Raw genomic sequence first — 22481 nt, forward strand, 5'->3', positions numbered from 1 at the left:
CAAAGCATATCTTAGGAACCTGCTCGTTTCTTACACCTGGGGAGTCGCTGTCTTTGCAAACAATGATTCTGAGTGTGTCACAAAGCCGCACCATTTGGTTCTAGAATTGGATCTTTCTGCTGGTTTGAGAGTCATGTTCAACAGATCTGTAATGACTGGTTACATGAATCAAGGGTGACCTTGGGCATTCTGGAAATCTGTTTGACAGAGCCCACATACAAGGTAAAATGTGGAACCCAGCAGAACAGATGGTAATGTTGGCAATGAGAACCTTGTTTGTTAACGGTGATTACAACAGTCCCCACCAGCATGACTTTTCATATGTCTTCAAGTTTTGTCGCACCAAGGAGGACATATTGGCACAGCCAGGCTTCAGTGGCACACTCTGTATGGCTTAGGAGGGCACTTGTACCTGTGCCAGATGACAGGAGACGTGTGCAGGTAAAGCACAGCACCCACCGACCAGTAGGCAGTGGGACATCTCCTGGTCACCACAGCCAGAGCTAGAATACAGACGGCAGAAGTCCTGACTCTCTCTTTCTGTTCCTCATGGCTTTTAATGATCCAAAAACTGTGGTGTTGGGCTGGAGAGATGGCTCAGCTGTTAAAAGTGAAGCTTGAAACCAAAAGACAGAAAGTGTGATACACTGTTTCAGAGTTGAGCACAGGGATGACCTGGCAGTTGCCCTCAGCTTCAGAATGCCGGCACACACACCCAAACTGCAGCTGCACACCAGGGCTGACAAAACCAGCCCAGAAGATTTCTTCTTTTAAATAATGTTTAAAGAACCATTGGCTCTAAAGGGGGAAATCACAATTGCAGGCATATGCTTAAAATGAAAGATTTTAAAGTAGAAGATGATTATTATAAGGTAAACGCTAGCCAAAGATACAGAGAAATAAAGATGCAATAAAATACTCAGAGATGTGGGAAAGAAGACTGTTTGTATCATAATGATCTGCCTTGGGAGTTTCTCTGAGGCTTCAAGAATGTTCTTTTCTTACGGCTTCTCTGACATTATGGTTTCCATGCACTCTATGAAGAGCTGTGTGTACAAGTTCTTCACGTACTTCTATGACGAGCTATGCAATCAAGTGTGCTAGCCCAGCACGTCCACAGACATCCCAAATTGTTTTTGTTACGGATCTGGAGGCAGTCAATCAAAGTCCAAGGGAATCAAATGTCATTTTCTTACACAGAGTGAGGAGGGGTATTTATTGACCTATCTAGTCGATCACAATTCTTCACTTCCCTACACGTCCGCCGCCCTCTGCTTCAAAAGCTCTGCAGTAATTAACTACCTGCCACGGCGAGAGAACAACTTCTTCATTTCACACGGCTGCCTCATTTCCTAATAAAATAGGAATGATGGCCAAGGTGTTTGGCTGCTCAGAATAAATGGTTTTGCAGTTATCAAATGTTTCTGCTTCCCCTGGAAATTGGTTTGTAATATCTGTAAATGACATGGAATAGCATCCCACGGTAATTAAAGATATCATTTTATTTCCTTAATAAGGACACTGGAAATTCTAACATGACTTAAAAAAAAAGTAAATCCGCAGCACTGAGCTATGTCCTCTTCCTTGGTTAGTTCCACGCAGGTCCCTGGGGCTCCTCTTAAGACCACAGGGTCGTGTTTCTCTTTATGACACATGATGTTTTGCTTCAGTTAGAGTTCCGTCACTTTGGAAATTAGTCTTTTAAGACGACTGGTGTGCTAATGCTCGCTTGCAATCCTGGCACTTGGGAGGCTAACACAGTAGGATTGGGATAGCCTGGGCTACTTGCCATGCTCTGTCTCAAAATTAAAATATAATAGTTGTGTGCTGACATCTCCCAGACACAAGCTCAAGGAATGCAGGTTCCCCAGGGCCTTTGTCTCCATCCCTACCACATCTTTATGGCTGGAGCAGCACCCTACACAGAAAGCACTGGGAGAAAGCAGGGATGTGATCATGAAAGAATCCTAAGATCAAAGGTGCGTAGATAAATGACAACATGTCATAGAGAGGGGCAGCCCCTCAAGACCCTATTGGAAGACATTTCTGCAGAGAAGAGATGGTTGGAAGAGACAGAATACCTGCCAAATCGAGTGACTCAGAGGTCCAAACCAGTGCGCAATCCACAGTCCAGCTATTATTTCCTAGCTGAGGAAGAACCAATCCAGATGGACAGAAAGTGTTCATCTGTTCGCTTGCTTGAAGCCTTGTTTCCTATAGACCACATAAGCCTTCAACTCACTATGTAGTCAAAGAAGACCTCACACTCCTGATACCCCCTCCCCACCTTCCAGTGTTGGGATCACAGCCACACGCGGTCCTGTCCAGATATCATTGTTTCAAGCATTATGATCTTTTCAGAAGACAATATTTTCTGTGGCTGCCCCTCCCTCTCCAAGAAAAGCAAATGTAGAGTCTGCTTTGCTTCACTTTGATGTTGTTCAAGGAATAAGAGAGGAGGAGAGGCAGGGAAGATGAGGGGAAGAGAGGAGAGAGAGAGAGGGAAGGAGGGAGGGAAAGAGGAAGGGAAAGGAGTCTGGGGAGAAAGATGGAGGGTGAGCCAAGAGAAAGGAAAGGAAGGGACTGGAGACACAGACTGAGTTCTGCATAGAGGATAAGAGCCTTCCACACTTGCTCAGTGACAGACACCATGGGAGATCCATGGGAGATACCATGGAGACCCCGTGGAGAAGGACGGCCGCTCCCGGGAAGACCGGCAGACTGTGGTCTCCATGCGAGTGTCCTGCCTACTACCTGGGGTAACCTGGAGAAGTGCCGTGCCTCTACTCGCTCATGAAAACACGACAGTGACAAGGACAGTCCTTCACACATAAGACTGCTGTCGGATCCAAAGATACACTCCACTGGGGTACTTGGCTAAACACCTGCCCACACTGTCAGCTCCAACAGCAGCAGACTATCCATTAGCCACCGACAGGCGGATTTTTGTGGATCACAGAAAAACAAGACCATATTTCACCACTTGTATGTGACAACGAAACCTTCATTTTTCAGACAACTTTTCAGCCAGCCAAAATACACCTGCGGGACTAGAAAAGAGGCTGCTTCTTCACGATCAGACCAGAGCCTTTCCACGGAGGGACAATTAATCAGCAGTAAGGGACTATTTCCAAGTGGAGAAAAACCGTGGGGAATTATTAATATGAAAAGTCAAGGGTGACTACAAACTAACGTATAGCTTTATTTAATCCTATTTAGGATTCAAATTAAAAGAGAAATAATCTAAGGCTATCCAATCTGTTTGATAATTTCCTGTGTAAGTCAGTAATGCCGGAAACCAGAGAGTACCAGCAACTTTAAAATGTTATGCAAATATCAGCCCAGCTCTGCAGGTAATAAAAGCAGCGCAGATAATTTTCTAATTGAACATTTTATGAGATTCATTGAGCCTCACAAAACTGGTAGCTAATCAAATTCAAATTGTTTGTCAAGGTCTGGCAAGCATCCGCCGACACAAAGCATGCGTGGGGAACCCAGCGGTTTTATTGAAAACTCAGTTTTTCAATCTCGGTACTTTTAACTCCAGTATGACTTTTCCCCAGCCACTATAAGCAAAGCAATGACATGATTCTGCCATGAGGACAGGAACAGAGAGCTAAGGGTGGACCTGAGAAACAGCCACTCGGTAAATTTGGACAGAAGGAATACAGGAATACTTAATTCATAAGTGTACCATGAAGATTCTTTCTGTTTTATCGCTTAAATACAAAGCACTTTTTACTTTATTTGTCATAAACGTGTCTGCACCATGGCATGCGTGTGCAGGTCAGAGGGCAATCCTTGAGCGTCTTATCTCTGCTTCCCTAGGTCGGACCTGGGCACCGAACTCAGGACATGGGGCTTAGTGACAAGTGTTTTTACATACTGTCCAATGTCCGGGGCTCTTAAAGGACTTCTAAAGTACCAAGCTCTTTGAAATATCATCACTAATTAAAAAAAAAAATCTTCGAACAAAACCAGCCCTTTCAAACCAGCTCAATTTATGTCACCTGTCACTTATATTGGGAGACTGCCAAGCTTCTAGAATTTTACAACAAATTTACACAAAAATTTTAAATAATCTTTTCTATTACAATGGGATTCATTAGTGTCTATTGCTCAAACGTGCTGCGTTTGTCGCCGTGATAACACTGCACGACAGAAATTCAGTCAACGCTAGAAAAAAAAGGTGTCAAAACATTTTGAAATGATTGCACCTCAGAAAGGGACAAAGAGACACAAACATCTGCTAGCCGTGTAGTTAGCAGTAAAATACTATCACGATGAAATGCTTTCCAGATCACAATCTTTTAATAATGTTCCAAAAATATTATTTTAGACTCACTAGAGTGTTTCAAATTAAATTAGTGTGTGTTTCATTAAAACACAGAGCGAGCGATCCATTTTTGCCCCTCCCCCAACTTCCTCCTGAGTCGCCACTAGGGGGCAGTAGGAAGACGCGGTTTTTGCCGCTGTGGGTGAAGGGAATTCACGCAGAAAACCTATTTCTTAAGAACGCTAGGCGACAAAGACAATAACTGCGCGGCTTGGGCTCTAGATCCGACCCACACATCAAACCTAGGCGCTGAGTTTGCGCCTTTCATGGGTCATTTCAATGGCCAATGTTTCTTTAAGTGTTTTGAGTCCCGAGATTACTTATCCTAAGTGAAGCTGAGTGTTGCGGAGAAGTGGGGCTAGTGGCAATTCTCAAAGGACGACAGCACACAACCGCAGCGTCCCTGCCGGCAAGGGATGCCGAGGGAGAAGGGAAGGCGTGGCGTGTGGCCACTTTAACAGATGTGTTTTGTTGTATTTTTGTCTTCAAAATAACCGGTCATCGCTCGCTCTGTTACCGCCATCATTCTACAATAAAATATTGGCTACTCTAAGGATAATCAGTTCCACATCTACAAGTTAAGACATAACAAAGAAACGGTAAAATAAATAAACACAGCATATTATATTACCAACCCACCTCCAGCTTTATTTATTTAATTGGGTGGTAATTTTTTAACCTAACACACACACACCCTTTCAGCCAGAGATAATTCCTGCTTCAGCTTAGCCTATCCCTGACTATGTGACAGGACTGTCACACAGCATGGTCACTAAGTGAGTCTTGGCTTGTTTTGAGACATACTGTATGAGGTACTGACTTTTGCAATAGTATATGAAAAGACTATACTGGGGACGCATCTAAATTTTTTTATCCACATATTGTATCATTTTCTTAGACATGATGGCAAATAATCTTCGGGAACATTAAAGTGGTGTTGCCTGTCTTCCCCCAGTTTTATTTAAATTTAAGATTTTTTTCTTTATTTCTATATTAGTCAAAAGAAATTTTAAGCCAATGCTACAAAACGACCAGTCATTCATACTGACAAGGATAGACAGCTGAAGCTGTCTGAACGTTAACAAAGCACTCGGGTACACAAATGAAATGTAGGCCCTCTATCCCTGCCTTACCCATCACCAGCTCCTGTATACTGGCCAGAGGTCACACAAAAGCAGAGCTCTCCCCAGAGACAAGCTTGCCTCTGCTATTTCCAAGGCTTGAGCTGGCCTGACATCTAATAAATGTATTATTTTTTTTAAGTGACTAGTCTATATGCTGCAGGTCAGAATTTCTTGAGTTGCTGCTCGTGTGGGCAGTGGAGAAGCTATACAATAAGCTGAAATTTTCACAGGGAGATGGAGAGGAAGGGGTTAAAAACTCAAAATTTTCTTTAAGGAGAAAAGGTGGGGTGTCTATGAAGAATCAAGGTCAGAATGGTTGAACACATTATTATCTGTGAAGAGTCGAGCCTTAGTTATCAGTTTTCAATCTCTTTTAGGTATTAAAATGATTGTGGTTATTGCTTTCTATATTCATTCACTGCTATTTGCTAAAATTGTATCTTTTAAAAAATGGTAACACTTTAAAATGCCCAACCAACCTTTTTACTTACTTTCAAATCTCCATGGTTTATCAAAGAGGTAAATTTAGTTAGCAGTGCAAACGGAAATGAAGGGTACCAAATCCTTTCTGTTCTCGGGGCAACTCTGAAAACTCTACTTCTGATGGAATCCAACAGATGGCAGTGACGTTATAAATTGTTTAAAATATCCTCATTACATATAGAACCAGCCACTCAGAAGGATGTCAACCACAAATCATTCTCTCTGCACTTGCATAAATTATTTAAAAATTTGAAATGATTAATTGGGTAGAAAAGTACAGAGTAAATAAAACATGAAATTCAACTGAAGATATTTCCTACGTCCAAAAATTAATAGCTTCTCATTTCCAAAAATCATTACACACACAGGACTGTCAAGTAGATTAGCAGCATGCCAAGAAAGGCGCTGTGCCGAGTTAGCAGGGGCTACCTGTTCCCACTGCTGCTTCAGCTCCGTTTCCGTCCTCTCTTCTAGCTGGGCTTGTTTCCACCTCTCCTTTTTATTTGCTCACATAAACCAGTTTCTTTCTCCTTTCACCTCTTGACAGGTAACTCTGGCAGTTCTTGCCTTTAACTCTCAGCTAAGCACTCTGATTCCTGTTTGTTGCTTCTCTCTCATTAACCTTTATTCACAGAAAACAAAGGACTGAACGCAAGACCAGAAAGCTTGGAGAGGGAAGTCACTATTGACCTCAGGGTGGCCTCTGGGATCCAAGTGATGCTTTCCCTGGACATGACAACCTTTGGAGGCTGCTTCAGTTTTCTTAGTGGTAAAGAGCTCTCTAAGCAGGTACTGATTTTCAGTGAAGCATATCCACACATTTAATGCTAGCATCCACAAACAAGTCAACAGTTGGTAATACTCTTAAGTAAAACAACAGAAATGTACCTAGCATAATTAGTTTCTGTATGATTATATTACATCAAGATACACAAACAACTTACATTTATGTGGGCAAACTAAGCCCATTTTATTGCTTATTAAAATAATCACTACATCTTCTTTACTTGATCCAAAAGAGTTACCAACCAGAACTCGATATACAAAGAGAGAAATGTCTTTACTTTACTTTAATACCAGTCAAACTAAAATTAAAAAAACCAAAAGTCTATGCAAATCAATGCCCATCCAATTATTTTGACTATGACTATGTTTTTAAACGTGTGTTTAACTGCCACCCTTTTAAAAATCACCAGTATACAACACTAAACCAAAATTACTAAACAAGCTTTACAACACACAAATCGATGACTATATGTAACAAGAGACTACAAGAACATGTGTTTGCTTTCCTTCTATTTAAGGAATTAAAGTATGCTTTTGACGCCACTAGTCACTGCTTGCATGTTTCAAATAAACTGTGTAATTGTACTAGTGAGAAACCATGCCATGAGTCCTGCTCAAGTTGCATCTAACAAGTTAGTAAAAACTGCTCCAGGGAAGGCATAGGACGTGCCTCTTTTCAGTTCTGTCTTCATACAATGCTATGTTCTCTTCCTCTTGTCTGCTTGTCTCTCTTTCTCGTGTGTGTGTGGGGGTGGGTGGTTGTGGGTGGGTGTGTTTTCATTCAAACCTTTTAAAAATGAAAACTAACCAAACAACGCTGTATGCACATTTAGATTTTAGGTGGTAGCTTATATTTTAAATCTCCTTCCTTAGAATTCAAGTTCTGGTGGAATCACAGAAACTAGGAACAAATACTAGAAGTACATTCAAAATGCTGATTTCCTAATCGTTAGCAAATGATGTTCTCAGAAGACTCGTGAAGGCAGACAAAGTCCATTCAAGCCAAGTGGTCTATTTCAAATACTGCGCAAAACATTTGGTGGGGAAGATGTGTGTGCGCGCGCGCATGTGTGTGTGTGTGTGTGTGTGTGTGTGTGTGTGTGTAATATCTAAGTCCATACTCTCTCTTGGCAGTGCAATACAAGGTATAGGATGCCCATAAAGAAAAGTAGGGCGGGTCTAGTTTAATTTTACTTAATTGTGCTCTTTGCCAAGAGTCTAGTAATGTTTTCTTTTCAGTACAATACTCATTTTCTCTAGAAGGCTGTTGCTGGTTGCCAGATTGGTTAAAGACTAGGGAAGTCAGAGAGGAACTACCCAGAGTTTTAAAGGGACCCCTTTTAATGTGCTAATAGTTGTGTCTAACATCCTGATTCTTTCCGTCACCTTTGCAAATAAACCACATGAAACACTACAAAACAAGCAAATGCCTTAAATTTGTATGTAAAACAAAGATTACTTTTAGGTTCAAACTCCCATATTTTAGTAGTGGTCCATTTAATGTTTTACAAAAAGAGAAGACAAAAAGGGAGTTCAAATACAGTCTTAAATTATTCTTTTGTTTTGTTTTGTTTTGTTTTTAAGGTTTTTTAACTATCCACCTGCCCACATCACAGTTTCAAAGCCGCTCTCTGACTCATCTTGGTCGTGGACATTTCCAAGATGAACTTCTGTATTCCGTTTCCACAGCTTCTGGTATAGAAACTCTTCTGTTAAAGGACTGGGGGCTGGCTGCTGCTGGCTCCCCCTTGCAATATTCTCCAGGAATCCTCTGGAGCCATCTCTTCCAGTGCACCATCTTCATCTTCATTAGGAGCCACTGCTACTCCACGTCTGGATGTTTGCATAGGCTTACTTGACCCAAGTCTGACGGAGACAGCAGGTGTCTCCTTTAGTGTTCAACTGCAGTGGCAAATATCAGTTTGGAGATCTTGGTGGGATTTTTCTGGAGACAGATTGCTCTTCAACCCTCCCCAGCCCCGACTGGAACTTCCCTCCCTTTCCGGTCCACCCAGAAATATTTTTTGGCCGTTTTCCTCTTCTTAGGGTCCTCCAGCAGCCTCAGTTTACCTGTTTTCGCAGCTGCCACTTCCCCATCACACTAAACTTTTTATCTCTCACTTTGGGTGACATTTTCATTTTTGTTTTTTAAATCTCTCACCCCCTCTCCCACCCCTACCCCGTCTGAGGGACAGTGTGTTGTTCTAGATACTTGGGATGTGTCAATGAATAAAGAGAGAAAGGCTGCTCCCTCCACAGATCTAGTGATAGTGGGATACACTATAAACAGCAATCAAGCTAACAGGCTAGCCACACAGGATGGGAGGCAGGAAGTGAATGAGGATGAGCAGTGGATAGTAGTGTTTCAATTCTGTAGCAATGGTAGAGAGCTATCCCAAGGGGATTTGAACAGTGACTATGCTTTCTAGAAAAACATTCTAGGCAAGAGGACTGCGAGTTCAAAACACTCCAGGCAAAATACTTCTGGAACTGGAAGGGACTTCTAGAACATATTTTATGGCCTATTTTGCTCTTGGTTGTTTTCTGCAACAATGTTTTAATTTGTAAGTGTGTTATTGAAGTAAGCTACAATCTCAATTACGAGAACTTAGCAGGTGGGCTAGACAAGGCCTCTGAGACGCACACCCTCCTTTACCGGTTTCATATAAAATTGGATAAGGCTAGTTACTTGGCACCCAGGCTTCTGATTTACAGAACAACAGGGATTTCAAGGGAATTTTGGCAGGGAGGAAGTTACGGAGTCAGCCAGACAGGTCCAAGCAGAAACTGAAGATGAATGAATGCAGTCTTCCAACAAAGGGCCCAGAGAAACCCTGGAAACCCTGGGAGATCATCCCCCCAGAATCTGCACTCTGTGAGGGCTGAATGGCCCACATGCCCCCTAAGGGTTCCGGGAAAACGGCTCTGCTGAGAACTTCAGTCGCTGATTCAACTGGGGCTCTTACCTTCCCGCCATCTCCCCCACCCCCACCCCCCATGGCCTCAGTAGCCGGGTAAACACAAGGGGAGAATGAGAGCAATTTAGAATCTTTCCATTCAAATTCATTGCAAGTGTTTGAAGTGCTATTCTGTGAAGAAAGAAAGGCTGAAGGGTCCAGAAAGCTTGAGTATCCCTGAAGCCACATTCCCAGAGACCATCGACCAGCAGTCCTGTAGCCCTTCAAGGGTTTCAAACCTTCCACAAAGGGGCCTGGATGGGCTTGGTATTCGCTCATGAGAAAGTCTCCCGTCTACACACCACTGCTAAAGGTAAATGTGTTTTCATGTGAGAAACAAGACACATGGTAGCCTGAGATCAAATATATTAGATGAAAAATTGATTTATAGATAGCTTATAAAATTCCATTTTAGATCATAAAAATTTGAATGAAAAAGCATTTGTCCTTTTTGCAAAAAGAGTCACTACCAAGTATAGTTCTCCTGGCTATTTCTTCTTCTCCTTTTCCTCCTCCTCCCTTTCCTCCTCCTTCTCTCTCCTTTTTCTTCTCCCTCTTCCTTCTCCTTTTCTTTTTCCTCTTTGGCTTCACTTAATTTAATTGATTTCATTTCATTTTACGCATACATCACTCAGGTTGCAAAACAAGCCTCTAACTCCAGAAGATGCCCCAAATTTGAGGCTAGATAACGGAGTGCTCAGCCCTAGCTCAGATATCTACCCCAGCCGAGGCTCAGGACGCATCTCACAAGAGGGCACAGAAAGCATGGAAGAGGCGGAGAATGGGAGGAACACGAAGCACTGTCCTCTGGGTATGCTACAGCTGCTGCACATGCGAGCCCATAGGAGCTGTGGTTATCTGCACAAAATCGTGCTGATTAAGAATTCTAGCGTGGAGGAAAAAGGGGCTTCTGAGGCAGTAGCTGAGGAGCAGTTCATGGCTGATAGGAAGACAAAATTCAGTTTCTTTTCTTTGGGGGAGGGTGGCCTTTGGTAGGTTGTTCATGCCTTGGTGGATGACCCTGCATGCATTCCCGTATGGACAGTAATAATGTGGATCAGGGGATAGACAGACAGTTAAAGCTGGAAAAGGAGGTGTGGGTGTGGGTGCCGTCCTGGAAAGAATTGGATAGAGAAAGTAGTGGTGGATATGACCAGGATACATTGTATACAGTGTAGGAAAATTTCAAAAATAACTAAAAATTACTATTTTAAAAAAGAATTAGAAATTCACTTTAGGCACATCAAAAGGTGCCTATAGGAGACAGGACAAGACACGCCCACAGTGTTTATGGCGACTCCAGGGCCCTGTTACTAATTAGGTTGGAAATGGGTAAGTGGGTGAGTGTTCCAACAGCTCTCAAAAGCACCTGGATGCAGCACTGGCTTTGCCCCTTCCTTCAGGATGAGCCACAGAAAGCAATTAGAAAAACAGGCTCAACCACCCCAGCAGCGGAATGGCTCCTGCTGGAGACGTCTCTGTGAAATAGCTTGCTTTGAGAAGGAGAAGTCTGTGGACCCGGGAAGCCAGGTTTATGTTAACTGGTGTTTGAACACAGTCAAGGGAGAAAACATTTTCTATAAAATAACCAATCACACTTGTTGTCGCTTTTGCTGAATTTGACTTTATAATCATCGAGTTATTAGCATTCTAGAAGGAGCTCCAAGTTGGCTGGCTTCCCTGATTTGGGTTGACTATAAGATCTTTCTGATTCTAGTTTTCAGCATCTGGCACAAATATACCAAGACTGACTCACTCCAAAACTACTTATTTTAGGACTGGGGAGTCGGCTCAGCAGTTGAGAGCACCTGTTACCCTCGCAGAGGACAGTGGTGTGATCCCCAGCGCCCACACCACAGCCGTCAGCTCCAATCTCAGGGAACCCAAAGCCCTCTTTTGACCTTGGAGGGTCGTGAATGTGGCTATGCACACATATGTGCAGGCAAAACACTCATATATCTATAACGATAAATACATCAATTTTAAAAATATTTGCTTTCAAAAATATTTTTAGATCAAAAAAATCAAAAGTAAAACTGTTCAGATCTCTCTCAAAGAGCACCAGTGAACGCCTTTCCAAACAGAAGCGAGGAAAGATGGAAGGAATGAAGGGCACTCCTGAGAGTTGAGGAAATCTGGTTGTAGCAGACAAGTCCCTGGGAAGACAAGCTGCCTGGATCTTCTTCAGGTTTATACAGAACTGTGAACTCACAGAGGCCAGACTCAGATCAAGGTGGGCATACACTCTGGATTAGGGTATACACTCTGGAGGAGGGCATACACTCTGGAGGAGGGCATACACTGTGGAGGAGGGCATACACTGTGGAGGTCTGTTAACAGCATTTCAGATAATACGTAGATCCAATCAGATGACGAAGAGATTTTAATGTTGCTGACAAAACTTCCTGAAATGGTAGAGCTGCTATCTTTAAACTGTTGCTTCCTGGGTCAGAGGCACCCTAAAAGCCAGCACTTCGGTGGAGAGAGTGATGCCTCTGGCTCCGGAAGCCATGCAGACTGCCTGTGACAGAGGAGCACCCTTGGTGTTGGTGGCTTTCACAGGGCATATAGATTTTAGTCACCCCACTAACAATTTATAAAATGCTCAAGTGGGAGTAGAGAAGGGGGGAAGAATGGTCAAGAAAAAGGCTCTATGAGGGGAAGAAGAGAACATGCTTCAAGTTAGAAAGGGAATTTTAGCCAGAACATCACACACACAAAAGGATGAGAAATAGTTGTTAGTTTGCCTACTAACTGAGATGCATGAAAGGGAAAGGATTTTCTTATTTATGAAAGCTGGGTTCAGGAAATTCCTGTCTTGCAAGTCTGTATCACCTTCTGTGGAGAAAGGAGCATGGCCTTTGGTATCTGACAGACCTGGGCTCAGTCTCCAGCTCAGCTATTTCCACACAGGTGAACCCTGGAAATCAGCCAAGATTGCAGAGTTTTGTCTCATTACTGATGGACTACATAGGTAACTAATTTTAAAAATGATTACAAAACACATTCCATGGTGTGGTATTCCCAGTGTGGGAGGTCCTTCTATTTAGGTGTTGGTTTTATTGGTTAATGAATAAAGCTGCATTCAGCCAATGGCTAAACAGAGTAAAGTCAGGTGGGAAACCTAAACTGAATGCTGAGAGAAAGAAGGCAGAGTAAGAGAGAAGACATGTAGCTGCCACAGGAGACAGACGCCTCCACTGGAGCCCACTGAAACTTTGCAGGTAGGCCACAGCCTCGTGATGATGCACTGATTAATAGGAATGGGTTAGTTTAGAATATAAGAGCTAGCTAGCTAGTAATACACTTAAGCTATTGTCAAACAGTATTGCAATTAATCCAGATTTCTGTGTGATTATTTCTGGAGTCTGGGAGGCCTCTACCAACAGTGTTCATAATCAAGAGGCATCTCCTCCCCTACCCTCCTTCCTTTGTGTTCATTGCCTTTAGGTCACTTTTTAAATGCTCCCATTTTCTCTAATGTTTACATCCTTTCAAAACGGATCTTGAGACTCTTTAAAATTTACCTGTTGTTTTTGATAATGTTGTCAAGGATATTTCTAGCATTGCTTACTTTCATTTGCATTGGAAGTAAAAGCTGTATGAGTTAGCAGACGGGCTGGGGAAATGGTTCTGTCAGTCAAGCGCTTGCTGCACATACATGGGGTCCTGAGTCTGGATCCCTGCACCTATGAAAAGTGTCAGGATTGGTTGCACATGCCTGTAATCTCAGCACTGGGGAAAAGGAGCAGGGACAATCCCTGGAGCCCGCTGACTTGCTAAGCTTGCTGAATAGGTGAGCTTCAGGTTCAGTGGGAGACTGTCCCAAAAAAATGAAGGGAATTTGGGCTGTGAGAGATGGTACAGTGGTTAAGAGCATTGGCTGCTCTTTTAAGGATCCAGGCTTGATCTCTGGTACCTACGTGGCTGCTCACAAGGGTCTGTCACTACAGTTCTAAGGCATCCAATTCCCTCTTCTGGCCTCTGTGGGTACCAAGTGCACACATGGTGCACAGATATACAGACAAAATATACATACACATAAAATAGCAAAAATTTAATAAAACCAAGTGAAAATGATAGAGAATGATGCCTGGGCTCTATATGCATCTGTACACATGGACATGTAAACAAACACACATGCTCGCACACACACACACACACACACACACACACACACCACAGAGGAGTAGGAACACACAAACTCAAGGATTTAATTTCACAAATGGGTATAATGGTTTGAAGTTTCTCAACAAAATCCAATAGTCCCAATTTTGGGGGGTGAAATAGGCCAATCAGAAACTACTTTCATAAGAAACCCTGAGGAATAACAAAAGTCAGATCACCTAGGAAAAAAATATCGATCACCTTAAAAGTCGACTGTCGCAGCTGTGGCCCCAGTGACGTCCCTGTACTTACTTTGCGTTCGCGGGGCTGCTGGTGGTCAGGTTTGCCAGAGCCAGGGCAGCTGCCTCTCTCACCTCCTCATTGTCGCTTCTGAGCAGCTGAACTATCTGCGGAATCCCTGCAGAGAAACGAGTGTAAGCCGTGAGTTCAAACCCTTCCATACAACCCGGAACACATAACCTTCAAGCCTGGCGGTCCCGGTTTACTCACCCTGGGTGTTGAAAAACTCCTTGCTGCTGGAATTCTCGCTCATGGCGGAAATAGCTTGGGAAGCGGCAATCTTAGTTCCTTCGCTGTCAGATCCCAAGAGGGTCACCAGGCATTTTTCAACCTCTTGTTCGTGAAAAAATTTTCTATTTTCCGCTTTCATAAACCAAAAGGAAGAGCATGTCAGAATTGTCTGGCAAAAACTTTATTACTATTTACCACTTGGCAGAAGCCATTTGCAAACTTTAATGTTCAAGCCTAAGCTAAACTGAATGTGTATCTAGCTAAGCTTCAGAACACAGCCGGGACACAAACGGAATGACCGGCGCCACACTTATTCCGTATTCCCCCATCCGCTGTGTTTCAGTACTGTGGTAGGGAGCTGTGCGGGGTAAGATGCACACTTTCAGAATTCACAAGCACTTAACTCTCTTCACAAGCTGATTCGGCTCTCAGTGTTCACACCGGCTCTGCCCCCACTAAGTATGGAAGCCCAAGTCCCTGATATTGTTTTAAATATAAAACACACTATTAAGATGCCTACAATGTACGGATCAGAGAACCAGATACTCAAGACTCCAGAAGAGCAGCAGGGAGGAAGAAGTGAATAGTGACCTACGGTCTTGCCTCTCCTCGCTGCCCATCAAAACCTGCAAATACAGTTATTCCCTCAAATACCTGTACATGCTCAAATAGCAAAGGCCACAGAAATCACTTGAATCATCAGACATAATACAACGTTAGAATAATTTTTCTTTTGAAAGCACTTAGAATTCTATGTACACATCATGCTATTCACCCCCTTATAAAATATTAAATTTCAAACCAATTGTGTGCGCATGTGTGTGTGTGAGAGAGAGATGCTTGGGCAGAACCTTAGGGCCCTGGACCGTAACCAAGTGGTCTGCCATGGAGACTTCCCCAGCCTGAAAAAAAAAGTGATTTTTGTTTGCCTTTGTCCTTTAAACATTTTTTTCTTTAGTCCTAGCTTTTTTCTTTTAAATAAATGCCAATCTTACAGTATACTGAAGGAAATACCTTGCCAATTGAAATTGGAACATCAAACCAGAACATTAAATTTAGAATACGAAGGTTATTTTTGTGTTTTGCTCATTCTAAAATTTAAAATATTTCATGTTCTATTTAATTCTAAACTTACTACCATTTAAGAGTCTGAAAATGTGCTAAAAACTGGGGTCAGTGGCTCCAGAGGCTGTTGAGGGGACCTGCGGAATAATTCCTTGCTGAGTTACATTTGGTTTCCTTAAAATATTTGGCTGTGGGTTTGAGTCTTTACTCATTAGGGTTGTAGAGCCTGAAAAACACAATCACGATGAAGTCAGTTCTCATGGCCAGTATACAAGCCTGTATGACTCTGCAGTCTGAGAACATTAACAAAAGAGAAGGATCTGCTACCCCAAACACTGATGATGCTTTAGATTACAATCTGTACACGAACTAACTTATTACTTAGATGTATTTTAATTGACTTTTTCCCCAGAAATATTTTCAAAAACAAACACTAATGGGGTCTCCATTGATAAGTTAAGGCCCACTTTCTCCTTCTCTCTAACAATGAACGTTCCAATGCTCTCTCTCTGTAGCAGCAGCCGCCAGTCATGCTTGCAAGGACTTTCTGGCTTTGGCTCATCCATCCCAGTGACTGACCTAGGTAGGTAACCAATCAGGAGCCGTGTTTTGGGAACCCATCAATCCTATGCTTCTTCCTCGGATGGCTTCAGGCTGGTCAGAATGGTGGTGGTAGCGTTTCATTAAAAAGCCTCAGTTAATAACATCAAAAGTATGTGGCTTCTAAGATATTTTTAAATGCACTAAGTCCTTATTAGTTTACGAAAAAATACTGGGGATTTTCCCAGAGACTGACCACATTTTTAAAAAAATGACTTAGTTGTATCAGTAAGCTGTCCCTGGTGGCTCTGAATCAAGTCTGAAACAGAACACTCAGCATGGATGCTATCAGGAAAATCTGGTACAACACAGTAGTAATTAATGTGAAAAGATCAACTTTGGGGCACATGACTGTTGCATTCAAAAAATTCAGTATATATGTAAAAACTTGAAAGATTAAAAAAATAATTTAAGTAAAATACTTTGGGCAATTAGATTTTTTACAAAATAATTTAAATAAAGACTGTGGGCAATTAGTTTCTCAACCCTGCTGGGAATGTTCTCAAAATCCAGCTGTGTTCACCAAACCTCAAGAGTGCTGATTGCAGTGTGGCTAGAATAGATTTAAGAGATAAATTAACATATTAACCAAGTACTTTCACTGACTCGCTATGCCAAGAAGTATTTGTGCTTTAATTATGCAGATAATAAAGATGCTAGACAGTTATGTACTAATAGAGTAACGCCCTTTGAAAATAGCACTCAGTGTGCTCACAAAGCAGGGTTAGGTGAAGAGCTGAAGACAATTGGCCTGTAAATGCTTGTCCTTGCTTGTTCTCTGGATTGGCCATTGTCCCACCTTTGCTGTCTGCTGAGATGTTAGCACCAACCCATAAAACTCTCTGTGGCAATTAACACCTTCCCACCTTCCACTGGTACCAGATCAAAGGCAGCGTGTTGACCCTGCTTCCCACTGTGGGAAGTGCAAGTCAAAACTTTAAAAATGGCTGTGATTTGTTTACATGTCTCAACTGTTTGGACAAACAGTGAAAACACACACATGTAGAAAAAAACATTTTAATGATAGAAAATAAAGTAAAACCACATTACAAATTAATACCGGTAGTAGCTTTGTTCTTTCTCAGAGAATAGGGACTAATATCTGTCCAGACTTATGGCACTTTCTAACTAGGGAAACATTTAAACTTCTACCTAATGGTTTACTTTCAACACGGAAAATACTAGGAGATAACATTGTTAATCCTTGTTCTGTTTGAACGTTCACCAGTGTAGCTGATACAATAATGCATGTCTAATGAATCCGGCAGATGGAGGTCAAGACTGTCCACAAATTAATATGAAAAACAGACAAGAAATATAGGTAGGGTGTGGAAAGAAAATGGCCTACTGTTAGGCACATAGGGAGAGGTGACTTGGGGCTGTTGGCAAGTAGACAGAAATAATAACCCAGCAAGCGACAAAGACACCATCAGGTTCTCTAGCAGAGGCCCAGGAAGTTGACCCTGGCCCACTACTGTTTAGACTGAACGGTTCTGCCAACATGTGTGGCTAAACTGACAAGCTGGGAGCAGAGATTGTAACAGCCTGTGTGTTCCATGAGAAGTGGGTTCACTCTCGTGGATTTATTAAGACAGAAAGCGAGGATGTTCATGAAATCGTCTCTTTTTCTCGGCGTTGAGAACCAAGAGTGAAGGCTTCAGGTCAGATATCTCCTAGACTGAGAAAATCAAAGCACTGGATTTGAAGAACCATTTGTCACAGGTTTCCAATGTCCCTGTTGTCACCAAAGGCATAATTGACTCAGGGAGAACATGCCAGAAAGTGCTGCGGGAAGGTCTATAGCTAATAACTACCCGCCTACTGGGGCATGGCCTCATAGACTATTTACCTGGATGTGGAAGTGCGTCCGGCCCTCTTCCTCTCTGCCTTTCCCTCTGGACCCTGGTTTTGCTGGTTCGGTTTGTTTGGATCTCATCTTTATCGTTCATGCAGAGAATCCTGATTTATAAGTTTTCTCTATTAATAAATACCTGTATATTTCTTAGTTCTGAGCTAGTGTGGGATTCCTTTTATTAAGTGCCACATCAAGAAAGGACAAATGAAAATTTCCAGGCAAATAAGTAGAATTGTAAATATTTAACCTTTAGAGCTGGGAGTATAGCTCAAGTCTGGAGCACTGGCCTAGCATTTTCAAGAGAGTGGTTTCATCCACAGAACTAGGAAAGAGAGCTCAAGTTTTTTCGAGACAAACAATTTTAAGAGTTGAGACCAGGAAGGAGGATGCTGATGGAGTTGTGATATACAGAAGTACTCCACTAAGTTATGTTAGCAGAGATGGAACAACACCCATCCAGAAGTGGACACTCTGCTGGGCAGTGGAGGTTGATTTTCAGTCCCGTGCTTGCCCAGTGTTCCATAATAGCAGGGTCAGATTATTTGAGTTCATGCACAGTCTTTAAAATTTATTGTAGCAGAGATCTACAAAGGGCTCGTGCAGGAAACTAGGCGTGTGTTTAAAGCAGAATGGGCTCTACCAGATTAAATGACCCAAAAGCCCATCTGTCAAAAGTCTCAGGGTTAGGACAGTGGTTCAGTGGGTAAAGTGCTTGCCACACAAGCCTGACGACTTGAGTTCAGATCCCCAGAGCACACAGGAAGGCAGACACTAAACAGCTCTGTAGTAATAGAGTAACACCCTTTGAAAATAACAGTTATTCGTGAGGCTCAGAGCCGAAACCACCTCGCCTGGAAGGCTTGTCCTTGCCGGTTCTCTGGAGTGGCCATTGCACCTTACAGGTCTCTGCAATCCCAGCACGTCCCTTTGAGGAGATGGGAAGAGAAGGTTGAGGACTCTTCAGAAGCTCCCAGGCCAGCTAGCCTGGTGCACACAGCAGCAAACAGCAGGAGAGGCCTTTTCTTGAACAAGAGAGGAAAGGATCAACACCTGAGGCTATGCATTTACCTCCACAATGCTCCATAATACACATGTGCTCTCGCACACATGTGCGCGCACACACATATATGTACACAAGTATATACACATGTGTGCACACACATACACACAGATACACACATACCCATGCATATGCACATGTGTACCCACACAGGCACCTACACAGGCACACACACACTTAATCTTATAGGTCCAAAAAGAGAAAACAGTTATTTCATTGACACCCTGAAAAAGAACAGAAATAAACATTTTGATTTTCCGTCTGAATCTAACCATTTGAAGAACATGGACAAGAATAGGTCGAAATGAGATTTCCCCAAGTCCAAAGACTAAGACCAAAACCGGAGCATATGAATACAAAATCATAGCTTAGCATAAATCCTGTCCGGCAGAATGCAACACAGCAGAGAGACAAGGGGCGAGTTCAAATCTAACCAAAGGGTGTGTGAGTTCATCAGATGAACACTAACACTGAGTGAGGGTCTGTCAGCTTGATCCTGCTTGTCCTTGCTTTCCTCATTTGGAGGTTATAATCTAGAGGACAGAGGTAGCTTCAGACAGCCCATGATATCTCTGAGATTACATGCAGAATAATGTCCATATTTACATGTTGACAAGCTTACTCTGATCAGATTCTCAAAGAAATTCAAGACTCCCCTTAAGCCTGAGTTTGGGCACAGTGCTTGCACATGCTTGGGAGCCATAAGAAGCAGCAGGCAGAGATTCAGCGGGCATGTCGGAATTAGAGACAGATTTAAGACTTGCAAGCTGAGTAGGAAGCGATGCAGACATTAGTCATAAGTGAGAGCTATCTGGGAGGTTTAGAAGGAACAAGACAGGAGACCGGAAGACAAGCTCAGTGTGGAAACGATGAATGAATGCAAAGGGGTTGGCTTGACAACTGGGGGAAGAGCTAAGTGAGAGACATGTTCTAGAAACGGCAAGGAAGACGAGTAAGGAGGAGGTGACCGTCAACAGTGGGTGCTCCACAGAGCTGGAGCTCAAAGGAGGAGGATCTTGTCTAAAGGACAGTTGCTACCAATGTCCTGGTCGTGTCAGGATCTACAGGTTGTTTTGTGATCAGTGGGTTTAGAGAAGCTGAGGAGGTGGAGCTATTTAAAATTAGCTTGTCTGTCAGAGAGGCTGACTAAGAAAAAAGGGAGAAGAGGACCACGAGGCAAGATCAGAAAAACTTGTATAAATTGTTCCTGGTCAAAACTATGCACCGTTTAGTATGTGTCCCACTTCTATTAACCCCCACCTGGCTAGCGCTGGCACCAGGAGAATACAGAGCAGAGAGCAGTGTGGCACTGCTGTACAAGAAGACCCCTGCCACCATCCAAACCTGGACCAACGGCTTCCCTGACATCTCAGCTGATGGGGAACACAGCCAAAGGCTCTGTAAGTGCTAGCTACACCCAGGTCAAGGTAGAGCAGTCTGCTGCCCACAGCAGCTGACCACAAAAGTCATGTCCACACCTCAAGGAGGGCATCTTACCATCACAAGATAGTCCTGAAGATGCAAGAAAGATCCCAGGCTGGCTGAGGATGTGATGCAGCAGGAAGAGTCTAAAGGAGAATGCCCGGATCTAAGACAGTCCTGATTAAAGGGAACGGCACAGGGACAAAAACAGAGGCGAAGCCAATGCAGATTTAGTCGTTAGATCCTAAAATTAAGACTGAGGAGACACGACTTGAAGCTGAAATGTGGTTATTTTAGGACTAACATAAGGAAGTAGAACCAGAAGACACCAAGTGCCACAGAGAGCTCTGAGACACTGTGCCTGAAGTACTTTGTGCTACAAAGGAAAAAAAATGGATTCCAACAAGCGATGCTAGGAAAATTGTCTATATGCATACAAGAAGTGAGGAATTGGATACGTCCTTAAATCACATGCAAGAAATAGCTCAAAGTAGGCCAGAAACCAAATGGTAAGAGCTGAAAGCAGGAAACCCTTAGAATAGGAGAAAGCCTTCACAACAGTGGATTTAGTCAAATGCACTTGGACATGATGCTGCAAATAGATGAACTGAGCTATATCAAAATAAAAACACACATGAATAAAAAAAAACACCCATAATCATCAGAGTAAAAAGGCAACCACACAATGGGAAAAGTACTGGCTAATCATGGTTAAGGGGTTGGTATCCATGATACACGAAGAATCCCTACAACTCTGTCAAAACGAAACAAAGGTGGGCTTGAAACCCAGATGTTTGGGAGACTGAGGGAAAGGATCCCAAGTTTAAGGCCTGATTGGTCTACAGGGTGAGTTCAAGTCTAGTATGAATACTTAGTGAAACTCTGTCTCAAAATAAAAAGAAAAAATGGATCTCAGAAGATAGTTCAGTCACAAGGACCTGAGTTTGATTCCCTAGAACCCATGTTAAAAATAAACTGAGGAGCGCTGACTCATGCTTACAATTCCAGCACCCGGAAGATGGAGGGCTGTGGAGCCCTTGAGCAGGCTAGTCAGTAGGCCTAGGCTGCCGGGTAGGTTCCAGGCCAGTGAGAGACCCTGTCTAGCAAGAACAACAAAAAAGGTGTACAGTGTTGTGTGAACACCCAAAGTTGTTTCCTGGCCTCCACACATATGCATTCAGACCTGCACACACACACAAACCACTAAGACATTTCTCTGAAAATTATACACATGTGATTAATAAGAGAGTGAAGAAGTTAGTTAACATGGCTAATTAGTAGGAAAATATAAATAGAAACAGCGATGAGTTGCCACTGTGTGCCTAGTAGGACAGTTACTAGCAAAATACAAAGTAAGTTTTGGCTGGTCAGCATGTGGAGAAACAGGAACCCTGGGCGCTGTCCATGGGAATGGAGGAAAAAACAGTGCAGCTGTTAGAGAAAACAACATAGAAGTTCCTCAAAAGATTGAAAAATAGATTTAGCATATAAGTTAGCAAGCGTCTCTGGTGTGCACCTCAAGAAGTGAAAGCAAAGAGTCAGAGAAAGAGTTGTTGGTGCCCAGTCTTAGCAGCTGCATCCACAACAGCCAACAGGGAACAAGCAACTCAACTGTCCATCAGGGGCTGAATGGGAGGTCCGAGTGTGGCGACAATAAAGAAGTATTAGCCAGCCTTAAGAACAAGGACGTCTTGACACAAGCATTAAATGAATGGGCATTATGAGAACAGCACGCCAAGTGCCACACAGCCACAAAGGGACAAATCCTGTGTGGCCCTAAGGGCACAAAGTGACCGCAGCAGTCAGGTGTGTAAGCACAGAGTAGAAGGGCAGTTGGCAGAGAGAAGCGAGCAATCATTGAGCCATTCTGGGCAATGTTCTGCGTACGGGAAGAGGCACAGAAGGATAAATGTATTTCATGCCACTGAACTGGGCACCTGACAATGGGTCCAGAGGGGAGTTTCATACTACCCGTATTTTATCAGAATTTATAGCAGGCACCATTTCCTTTTCTTCAAAACTGCACCTCTTCTGAGTCTCGTTTCAGGAGTGGCATCATATTATTCTCAGTTGTTCAAGTCAGGTACCTGATCTCATCCTGGGTGTCACCTCCTGTGCACCTCAGCCATGTAATCTTTCCACAGATGTTCACAGA

The 22481-nt window shown here is 43.0% G+C and overlaps 1 protein-coding gene across 1 annotated transcript in view; it reads right to left on the bottom strand.

The window, feature by feature from the left end:
- Window positions 1–22481, bottom strand: part of Armc3 (armadillo repeat containing 3) — an 83080-nt gene that overhangs the window by 27293 nt on the left and 33306 nt on the right. The window contains 2 exon segments of the mRNA XM_042055318.1: window positions 14106–14211; window positions 14304–14456. Coding sequence (XP_041911252.1) covers window positions 14106–14211; window positions 14304–14456 — 259 coding nt within the window.

Source organism: Arvicola amphibius, chromosome 6 (genome assembly GCF_903992535.2).
Source record: "Arvicola amphibius chromosome 6, mArvAmp1.2, whole genome shotgun sequence".
Lineage (NCBI taxonomy): Eukaryota > Metazoa > Chordata > Mammalia > Rodentia > Cricetidae > Arvicola > Arvicola amphibius.